The sequence below is a fragment of the Mytilus edulis genome, chromosome 1, assembly GCF_963676685.1.
Source record: "Mytilus edulis chromosome 1, xbMytEdul2.2, whole genome shotgun sequence".
Classification (NCBI taxonomy): domain Eukaryota; kingdom Metazoa; phylum Mollusca; class Bivalvia; order Mytilida; family Mytilidae; genus Mytilus; species Mytilus edulis.
In genome coordinates this window covers 32,776,366-32,788,478 of record NC_092344.1, presented here as the reverse complement: position 1 = coordinate 32,788,478, position 12,113 = coordinate 32,776,366, and the positions used below count along the sequence as shown (strand labels likewise).

The window sequence follows — 12,113 nt, the reverse complement described above, 5'->3', positions numbered from 1 at the left end:
TAGTAAGAATTCAAAATTTGTGGTTGGGATTTTACCAGTAATTCAGGAAGGAAATTCATTTGAATAAATTATATGTACAATACATGTAGGTCATGTAAACAAGTACCAATTTTGAATTCATCAACAATACATATTAAGACCTTGCCGTGATATGGAATTAATACTGTTTGGTTCTTTTCTGTTGTATTATGTATTGCAGTGTATATAGGCAAGCCAGAAGTATATTACATATCACAATGGCTTTTGAAAACGAATACATTTGACATTTAGTCTAAATGACTCAGAAATATACGGGTCTATCCATTTCAATGAAATCCTGGGTGGATTTTAATTGTGGGTATTTTGCAACATCATCATCTAGGTGAAACTTTACATGAATATTTAATGTACAAAATTACGTTTGTTCTGCCTGACCTTTAACTTTACCTAGAGCTATCATTTTTTTCCTCTCTGATTTGAAGTATTTTTAAATTCTGTACAAAGAGATATTTTCTACATAATTAATACAATGTAGTTTCAGTGTCTTGACAGTTTAATTTGAGATTAATTAAATTGTTCAATGATAATATCGGAACAATGCTAAAATGGTTGGTAAATTAAATTAACAATAAAACTTCATCTAAAAATAGGACAAATCATAGCCCACTTTTTGCATTACAAAAAGAGCATTATCATGGTCACCATGATCTTATTAAATGCAATGTATACATTTGTAGATCTAGATATTGTCTCTTCCCCCACCAGGGGATCTGGGTTAAAATTAGTCTATCAACAGTTTCTTGTGTAAACTTGACAGATTTATCTTTGATCGTGATGATTTAATAAGTTCAATAAATAAATAATTCATTAACTGAGTATTCTTTTGGTTTTTTGGTACTGGAAAATTGTCACAAATATTTAAGCATGTCATTGTTTGTGGTAATCTTTTGTTGACAATAAAGGTGGTCATTTTAAAGGTCACTTTTAGATACTAATCAGTAAAGTAACCACTTCCACATAGTAGTACCTAGTACTTCATATAGGATTGTAAGAAAATCAAATATTTATATAATATTAATAAATGTTTAAAAAGAAACCAATGTGAAAATGATGAATGAAAGTTTTTTTTCATATTTGTTTGATATTTTAGTATGTTTTAAAAAATGAGTTGGTCAAGGCATTTTTTGCATGAATTTTTTTTTTTAAAACCTTTAAAAAAACTTTATTCAAATCATACCAGAAAAAAAACATAAAAAAGAACACTTATCCAATTTTTCCAACATTATACCAGGAAAAACCTTTAAAAAAGAACAGTTTAAATCATGCCAGGAAAAGCCTTAAAAAAGAACAGTTTAAATCATGCCAGGAAAAACCTTTAAAAAGAACAGTTTAAATCATGCCAGGAAAAACCTTTAAAAAGAACAGTTTAAATCATGCCAGGAAAAACTTTTAAAAAGAACAGTTTAATTCATGCCAGGAAAAACCTTTAAAAAGAACAGTTTAAATCATGCCAGGAAAAACCTTAAAAAAGAACAGTTTAAATCATGCCAGGAAAAGCCTTAAAAAGAACAGTTTCCCAATTTATCTGAAAACATACCAGAAAAAAAGTCTTCAAACTAAGAATAAGAAAAAAGATATGTCCTACAAATATTTTAGTTTATTTTAAAACTTCATACATTTTGCAAGTTTGTATAATTTTTTAATTTATTTTCAGGTATGACCCTGACTGTGATATTTGGACTAATGTTGATCCTATGAAAACTAAAAGAATTGGTGTTGGTGTTGCATCTTTAAACCGTTTATTATATGCTGTTGGTGGTTATGATGGTTCAAATAGATTACGGAGTGCTGAATGTTACGATCCTGAAGTTAACGAATGGTCTCCTATACCTCCTATGAATACAACAAGAAGTGGAGCAGGTAATTTACATAAAAACAAAAAAAAAACTACAACAGTGGACACTATGCATTACATTATATCTTGTTATTTAGATTTGGAACTGTCCATTTTTTTTTGCTGCTCTTGATATATTCATTAGATCTTTTGATAAACTATATATAGTGGCAACATGTTACATTCAATTACAAAATTCATTTACGATTTTGACACTGCTTAATTTTTGATGTGGTATGATTGCCAATTAGACAACTATCAACCAAAGTTTAAATGAAGTTCAAAAAGTGGATGTAAGCTTGACTAAAGTTGACAACGATGTGCTTTCTTAGCATGCTTAGATAACATTATCTACATACATGTACCAGTATGTGTTTGTGATCAAAATACATTTACATATCAGATGTGTACAGTTAATTGAATTGTTATTTCACTGATGCAAAAAAAATAAAAAAATTTCAATCATGTAAACAACGGTAAAGTTGCATGTTTTTAAAAAAACGCAGAATTGATAATAAAACATTTATGAGAGAAAATACATGTATTTGATGCAAAGAAATATGATTATGGATAGAAAATGATATCAATTATATATATTATTTTTCAGGTGTTGTTGGTATGGACAATTATATTTATGCCGTTGGTGGTTATGACAGTAGCTGTCAACTAAAATCAGTAGAACGATATAATACTTGTACAAAAACTTGGGAATTTGTAGCCCCTATGAGGAGCCCCAGAAGTGCTTTAAGTGTATGTGTATTAAGTGGGAAGCTTTATGTTTTAGGTAAGATATGGTTTTTATCTTGTTTGTTTTCATTGCATAATATACAACCCTGGCATGTACCTGTTTATTATATCAGTTTCTTTATATACTGACAAACAACGTATAAAGCTCTAAAAATTTTGTCTAACAAAAAGTTGGTCAGAAAAATATATAAAATTTATAAATGAGGGACCAGATATCTATGCTTTCACATTTTTTCTTTCGTATCAATATATTAACACTATAACTGAAAGGCAATGGAATTAACAAGAAAAATGTGGAAACATTAGTTAAATTTTCTTCAGGTTCAATACAAAATAGTTTGTGAAACACATAAGCTAATGATAAAATAGGCCTTTGTGCTGAGATTAAAGTACTTGTCTGGGTTAAGAAATAATTATATATAAATGAAAAGGAGATATTTATTTTGATGTTTTACTCTTCAATCAGAACAACATATTTGATTAATGCTTTCAGTCTATATTTTATATTTTTCTGTCAGTACAAAAATTGAAAAGAAATACACAGGATTTATTTTCTACAATTTTGCAGTACAAGTACAAATTAAAACTTCTAAGTTAACCCAGTTTAATTTATAAACCAAAAAAATTGAAGAAAAAAAACTAAGAGAAAAAATAGCTGCAAGGCAAAGGTTTTTTTTTTTGTTAAGTGTTTTTTGCTATTTTTCACTAACCACTAATTAATAAATTCCAATTGACGTCAATGTGATAATAATCCTGGCTAAGTTCTAATTATCTATTCCTCGATAAATGTCATCGGATGACTTGCAGGAATTATTCTGTAATAGAGTGTAAATAGATAAAAATGGCTAGAAACTAATTTGAAAATGATGAAGCATCTTAAAAAAAAAAGATAAAGTCTCAACCAAAAGAATTTACAGAATGAGTCGATATTATTAAATATCTATTATTAGAATTGAAAAAAAATGTAAACAAAAAATTATACAACTTTTTATAAGTGTTTTGTATTTATATAGACATTGCAACTCTTGGAAAATATACCACACACTTACACACAAAATTATACAAATAAAATGATAAACTGTGAAGTATATTCTTAAATCCATATTAACCATATGTAGATTTTTCATCAATTTTTAATGTGTCTCATTATTTTTTTTGCAGGAGGTTATGATGGTAATGACTTTTTATCTACCGTAGAATGTTTTGATCCCGATAAAAATGAATGGACAGAAGTGACCAATATGACATGTGGTCGTAGTGGACACGGTGTAACAGTTGGTGCTGAACCATACCGTAGCTGATAATGGCTAAATGGTTGGTACCAAAACCAGTCATAATAATCCCGTTCTATTTGTCAACATTATTTATAGTTGCCATTAAGCAAGGTGCCGTAACCATAATTACCGAGCATAGCTTTAGATTTATGTGTATACTTGTGGACTGACTGAAAATTGGTGCATATTAAATTATGTGTATTCCAGAGGTGGATTTACCATGTGACATTTGACCTCTGTCTATCTGTGATAAGCCTATGAAGCTCAAGATTTGACCAGTATATAGATTTTGTTGTATATCATTGTTCCATGTGTTATTACTGTCAGGAGATCTGTAGAAAATACCATTGATTAATACAGAAAGTGTGAGACTTTAAAACAAATAGTATCTTTCTTTTCATGCATAACATGTGATGAAATGACAACCAATTGCATTATCATGATTATGGGATTCAGTTTTCATCTTCTAAAAAATCTGATCACTTAAGTCATATGTAAGCTGTATTATTGTGAACAACAATTACAACCAAGGTACGCATATGCATTTTTCAGAAGTTAACTAAGAACAATGCATACAAATGTGTAGTACATACCATTATCCAATTATTAACTTTTTATAAATTCCGGACTTGCATTCCTTTGAAGCTTTTTAGAAACAGTGGTTTTCACATTTCTTTTTTTTTGTAAAAAATTAGTTGACAAGTGTTGAATTTAAAAAAGAAAATTTCCTTGGTTGTTGTGAAAGTTTTATTCCAATAGCACTGAAGATCATTCAAATAAATGTACTGTTTTCAATTTCTTATCTGTGGGAGTTCGTAACTCCCTGTATGTAAAGATTACCCTTGCTATTACTTCTAGGGTCTGTAGTAGACAAAATTTCTGTCAGACCATTTGCAACATGCCATTTCAAGTGGCTGTCAAAATTTAAGAAGCTAATTTTACAGAACCTGCTTCATTAATTTTCTGTGTGCCACTTTCAATTTAAGAATTTAATTTAAAAAAAGAATTAACAAAAAAGACACCTTTCTGTCTTTTATAACTTGTTTTATTTGGATTATAGATTTGATGCATTAGAGACAAAATAACAGTAAGAAAGAGAAAATTGTTATCTGTTTTAGATTTTGATACTTCAAAATGGAAGTAACAGATAAATAAGATAAGATTTTAATTTTTTAAGAAGAATGGCTGGAAAACAGAACATATATTTTGAATGACCTGATTTCTTTTTCTTTTTCTTTCACCTATTTGAATCCCAAATTATTTTCTTTTACTACTGTTTGTCTCACTAGAAATTGTTTTGATTAGAATTCCAGTACCAACAATAGTGGTTACCAATTGTATCATCTTATTTTATTTTAATCCTTTCTGAATTATTCCAACTTGAATGAAGAAAATTACGAAAAGAGTAATTTTCATAAAAAACTAAATTATATACAGGTAAACATAGTTTGATAAAAACAAAAATACTTTTCTGACAAAAGTGAGACAAACACAGTAGTATTATGTATTTTTGTTTATTTGCCAAACATCAGGTAGCTTTATTTTACATCTTTTGCAATTTTCGTTTTTTTAGTTTGTTGTAAGCCAAAGATGTTAAACCGAAGAGCTTTATCTGTTTCTATAAATTTTATAAATTTCAAGATTTCTCTTATAGAAAGGGAAGTAACTGTTTTTTGGAAAGTAAGACTATTTCTGAAACTGATATATGTGCTCATTGTAGCTTAATTTTGCATTTGTTTAGTGATGTTGTGAACCATAGATAAAATGATTGAAAAGGGCTTTCAAAATATTGTAAATAATCAAATCATATATGTGTCGTTACAATCATGGATGTGTAAATGTTTTGTTATATTGTTGTAAAAGACTATAATCAAAGGGAAAACTAAAAGTTTTCTCCTAACCAAAGGTGCTATAGTTACAGTAATTTGTGTTATGTTTCTGTTTATTTATTATTCTTTCTTATTTTTATACTTTGTTTTGTTACTCCCATAATGATTTGCAGTATACTTCAATAACAAGCTGTTTTTTAAAGATCCTGTCCAAAAAACAAATACTATGTGGACATTTTAATTTTTAGTCACGAGTCTCAGACTTGTTTCAAACTTTATAAGCATTGTATAATTTCTCTTTTTGTATATCTTGATTCAAGTAAGAACACATATTTTATTTCAGAAGTTTTCAAATTTCAATGTGATCTCTAAATGATAAGTGACATTCAGTGTTGATTATTAATTAAAAATTTGATGTTAAAAAAACAATTACTTCAATTCTTGAAAAAGAGAAATATTTGTAAATTGAGAAATGTCAGACTTTTTATCTAAAAATAGATCTATATCAGATGGAATTCCCTCAATTTATTCCCTTTCTTTATCCCATTTTTTTTTAAGTTTAAGCACTTACATGTAATAACACAATATAGTGTTTACTCCAAAACTCCTATTAAAACCATTACAAATATCTTTTTGGTTGAGACTTTACTTAAAATTCATTGAAATATATTCAGCGTTAAGAGAATATAAATTTTGTGTCTCTAAGTTATGGTTAGAACAACTCAAATAATTGTTATTTAACCTCTGTATCAGTATTTTAGCATTTAATGCTGTTATTTTTTGTTTTGCCAAATTAAGAAATTTGCAATTCATGACATGAAAGACACTTGCACTCTTCATCAAAGAAAAGTCAAGTGTTCATTTAATTCATAAAAAATAAAGTATTGTTGAATCTTTATATTTGTTTCTGTTATATCATAGCTCTCTATGGATTCTTTGCACTTTAAAATCATGTTTTTAGTACATATAAAAACAAGGTAATGTGGTATGATTGCCAATGAGACAGCTATCAAAATGATGTGTATGTAAGCAAATTTAGGCACCCATAGGGAAAAAGAGAAATAAAACAATACCTTATAGTCCACTATATATATGCCCTGACTTGAAAAATATGAAACAACTGAATTCAGAAAAATATCTCTCTAATATATAACAAAAGAAAAATATACTTCTTTCAGTAGAAAGTTAAAATATCTAATCAGGACTATAATAGTCATTATGGTTTTCAACAACGTACAGGGTAGAGGATACAAAGTGGTAATAAATAACGACAATTTAAAGGCAAAACAGACAAAAGAATGACACCAAGAAAAAGGGACAAACAGATCTACAACAGTCCACAAAATACTACATAGAAAATAAAAAAATGGATGAACAAACACCCAACGAAAACCAGGATGAACTTGCTACATCTGCTGTGTTACTCCTGTTAAAATACACTGACAAGTAATAGTCAGTCACAATTTAGGCATCTTACAATAACAGATCAATTGGTTCCAACCATTGATTGGAAACTTTTTATTGCCGGTGAGAACAGGTGTTCGGGATAATGGCAGAAATTCATTGGATACCTTAGCCTCACCAAATTCCTTACAAACAACAGTACATTGCCTGCTTATCTGCATTTTCAGAAAGGAATTGTTTATTAGATTGACTCTAAAGAACTTCTTGATAATTTTATATCTCGGTCTTTCTGTCTGTGAAATTTATTCTATCAAAACTTTTGATTTTCAATCCTGTATACCACCATTCCTCATATGTAATTAAAAAATCGTCTGATTCAATGTGTGAGCAAAACAGAAATAATAGGTGAAAACGTCAAAACTGGGGTAAAGCAGTCAACATTCTAATATAATATTAATCACTATATAAACAAATACCTGTATATAAAAGAAACACAAATGATATGCAGACAAAGTACATAAGCAAAACTGAACGACAAGAACTCAAAATTGACCATGGCACAATGCCAGGATGAATATGTTATGATCCACGTCATAATTATATAACAAAAATTAATAAACAATAACGGTCAAAATTATATGAGAATAAAAAAGAGGAACTTTGACAGGTAATTAGGATCATAAGCAACGCAAGTACCTAGCATTTCTACTTCAATACCATCATGTATTATTCGTGAAGTTGATATGGAATATTTATCAACAAGGTCTTGGTATCTTCCAATGAACTTTTTGAGAAACAGAACGAGACGTTCTTTGACATAACTTAGGCTCGTCAACTGTCTGCTCGGACAATGGTGACGTTTTATAATTCCTGAGTAGCAGCTCTCGAATATCGAATGAGCTAGGATATATATATCCCATATGCAGGTGAAGTTGTTATATGGGGAAAATTGATAATTTTAATATAAAAATCGTCGTGCTTGTCATATATTCTAGTATTGAAATGACCACTTATATCAAATTCGAGGTAAAATTCTTCAAATAAGGCTGATGAAGTCATTTCTGTTGTTTCTCTAAATTCTAGTTTTGGAGGATATATTAATGGAACCCAGTCCGAAAAGATTGGATAATAAAAATCAACAAATAAATGGTCATTGAGAAACTCCAGCATATATATCACTTGTTCTTCTGTGTAGCATGATTTCCTTTTGTTCACTATGAAAATAAACGGCGAACTGTGTCCATGGGACACTGATACAGCCCCCTGCTTGCATATCATTTAAAGTTATAAAGGGACATCACAAGTGATGCTACCGAAAATTTTACTTGATCTGAGTAATGTGGTTATTAGTATTGTGTATAAACAAAACTTAAGTTATAGGTAACACTGAAATATTCAGCAATTTCTCCATTCGTAAAGAGGCATAACTCTAGACCAGTAAAAGTGACACCACTAAAATTCAATCTTTATCTGTATGTTGTGGTAATAAGCTGTGTGTATACGTTTCATAAGATTTGGTTGACGCAAACTAAAGTTAGAGAACGGAAACCTTTGAGACGTACAGATGGACAAAATCTTAATGCCCCTCCGCCGTATAGTATCCCAGAGCAATATGTTTATAACGTATGCTGCCATTTGTATTGAAAAACATTGTGGGTTATTTCTTGGTGTCAATATAATGGAATTCTTTTCGACTGTCATACAGATGAGAGGTTTAGTCATCTATAAAACCAGGTTCAATCATTCCCATTTTTCAAATAAGGAAATGCCTGTACCAAGTCAGGAATTTGACAGTTGTACTCCCTTCTTTAGATGTGTTTGAGCGTTTGCTTTTGTCATTTTATAAAGAGCATTCCGTCTTGAATGTCCCTTGGAGTTCTCGTTATTTTACTTATTAATTGTCCACATACAGATCCATTGGAAGAGTTTTAAGAAGGGTAATAAACTGGCAGTGAACATGGTAGATATGATGAAGTGCTGATTCAATCCTTCGTCCGTATTAGACATGGCAATTCAAAGATGGTTTTAAAAGTTTATAACACAGTATAGTGGTACAGAAAACAAACACCGTATAAATAGAAAGTATACACTAAATATTTGGCTTAAATTTGTTGCTGCTATTTGACAGGAATCATTTCAAAACACTAATAGAAGAAATACTCTAAATATCTATGTATATAGAAGAAATCAAGAAAATATCCTATACGTACCAGCATCTACTAGTAATTACATTAGTGGCATTTATTTTTACATAAGAATTGCTTGATTAAAATTATATGGTTAACTCATATGACATTTCAAACACACAATTATAATTCCATTAAACTAATAGAAGTTCATCTAATTTTGTTTAAATTGGAATATAGCTAGTATTCGATACACGACAAAGAAAAGCAATTTGAGTTCACTCTTCATAAATACACAGAAGGAACCGAAACAGACATGGGGGAATAATTGTAATCGGTGTTTTAACCTCTTTCATAAGATGAGGACACAATAATTCAGACTTCGATATGATTTTATGAAAGAAAATTGTAAGCATGCATGTAACATTATATCCCATATGAAGAGAAACAATTTTACAGGACATAACCTGTGCTAAAATCTTTCTTTGTTCAAACAAACCTCACACCAAGTCTAATTTTAAGGTACACATTAACAATATGTGCCAAAGGTAACTGCATACATATCCTAACCTTAATATGACGGATATTGACCATTCATTTTCGCCTGTAAATTTTGATTTATTTATTGATTTTAAATAAAGACAACAGTAGTATACCGCTGCACAATAGTCTAAAATCTATTAAGTGATAACAAATCCGGGTTGCAAACTTAAACAGAGGGAAACACATCAACTACCGCCCAGTATAAGTGAAAAATAACGGAACAGAAGAAACAATGAACTACAACAAAACAACAAACGCCAACATACATAGAAACAGACTATTTGATAACAACGGCCATATTTTTGAAAAAGGGCGAAATATACCAAACGGAATACTCAAAAAAGAAAAACAACAGTCTACAATTACAACATTGAAAACTAAACAATGAGCATGCTCTAAATGTGACACCTTTCGTATTGCTAATGTTAGTACTAAGCCGAGGAATATTTTTTTATTCTGTATGTCACTTTCAACGAATAGAGGACATGCTTGTTGCTCAGAATATAACGGGATGACTTCAACTTTACCACTAGGAACTTTTGGTTTAATAGATTACTTTTTTAGATTCGAGCGTCACTGATGAGTCTTTTGTGGACGAGGCGCGCGTCTGGCGAAGATACAAAATTTATCCTGGTATCTATGATGATTTTTGTTTTGTAAGCAGTAATCCTTTATCAAGAAAATCATTAATAGGAAATGCAAAAGGTAACACATAATTATGTTTTCAGTCAAGAAATTAAACATCTTCATATTGTCAGTTTCGGACAATTTGTAGTTCCGATCAGAGTTTGCATTTTTTCTTTTTCTTTTTGTTTTACAAAGCACAGTTTATCTCTCCCTTCAAGAAGATATTGGCCACTTTTATTAAATAAAACTGTATCAATTTGTCCTTAGATTGGAACCAGGAATGCTTGTGTAAAGATAAAAAAAAAATCCAAACGTTTTTATACTATTGCAAGAGAAAAGAGACCCATATTGTATGTACTCTCATCATTTTTTCTAATTTTGTCGGATCCATATAACTCCGCCTCTAGAGTAGGTAGTTTCAGGATAACTCGAAGCCTGGCTAAAGCCGTAATCGATATAGCATTTTACTGTACTTTTTAAATGATTCCAATTGACGTCAATGTGATAACAATCCTTGCTAAGTTCTTTTTTTTTATCATCTCCAGTAAATGTCATCGGATGACTTGCAGGAATTATTCTGTTATAGAATGTAAAAAGGAAAAAAATGCTAGAAACCAATTAAATCTTATAGAACTCAGTACTTGATAAAAAAAAAATGCGATAAATTATCAACAGAAACAATAACAACTGCTTATAAAATCAAATTTGGTAATGAATATATATAAACGTTGAAACACTTTTAGACCATTATTTACACCACTATGTCGATGACACTGCTGGTGGACGTTTCGTCCCCGAGGGTATCACCAGCCCAGTAGTCAGCACTTCGGTGTTGACATGAATATCAATTACATGGTCATTTTCATAAATTTCCTGTTACAAAACTTTGAATTTTTCGAAAAACTAAGGACTTTTTTTATCCCCGGAGTAGATTACCTTAGCCGTTTTTGGCACAACTTTTTGGAATTTTGGGTCCTCAATGCTCTTCAACTTTGTACTTGTTTGGCTTTATAACTTTTTTGATCTGTGCGTCACTGATGAGTCTTATGTAGACGAAACGCGCGTCTGATGTATTAATTTAAAATCCTGGTTCCTTTGATAACTAATTAGGATTTACTGCACAATTCGGCACATAATTTTACAAATGACTTTTAAACCTATACCTTAGTCTATATTAATGGTTTTTACAGTATCCATTTGACGTGACTCGGTACTTGTACATTCAGACATTATGTTATTGTACTATTGCCATTTGTACTCTTGTCTTTCGCTTTTTTCCAATGTGCTTTGTCTATATGCCTTTTTGTTTGTCATTTTTTACAGGAGGTTATTATGGGAATTACTTTATATCTAACGTACAATGTTTTGATGCAGATAAAATATGAATGGAGAAAAGTGACAAAAAAGGCATGTGTTCGTAGTGGACACGGTGTCCAGTTGGTCCTGAACCATACCATAGCTGATAATTGCTTAGTGATTGGTACCAAAACATATTCAGTTTAATCTGGTTCTGTTGGTCATCATTATCTATAGTTGTCATTAAGGAAGGTGCCGAACCATGATTGCCGATAATAGCTTTAGATTTATGTGTTTACTTTAGGACTGGCTGCATATTGGTGCATTACAAGTTATATGCATTCTAGTGGTGAATATACTGTGTTTAAATGGGACCTCTGTCAATGTGAGAAGC

General features: G+C 30.3%; 1 protein-coding gene across 7 annotated transcripts in view; it reads left to right on the top strand.

The window, feature by feature from the left end:
* Positions 1-6,619, top strand: part of LOC139481136 (kelch-like ECH-associated protein 1) — a 28,807-nt gene extending 22,188 nt beyond the window's left edge. For all 7 annotated transcript variants that reach the window (XM_071264258.1, XM_071264288.1, XM_071264268.1 and 4 more), the window contains exons 3-5: positions 1,694-1,899; positions 2,481-2,657; positions 3,782-6,619. In XM_071264258.1, the coding sequence (XP_071120359.1) occupies positions 1,694-1,899; positions 2,481-2,657; positions 3,782-3,921 (523 nt within the window). In that variant the 3' untranslated portion in view covers positions 3,922-6,619. The remainder of the gene's footprint in view (positions 1-1,693; positions 1,900-2,480; positions 2,658-3,781) is intronic.
* The last annotated feature ends 5,494 nt before the right edge of the window (positions 6,620-12,113 follow it).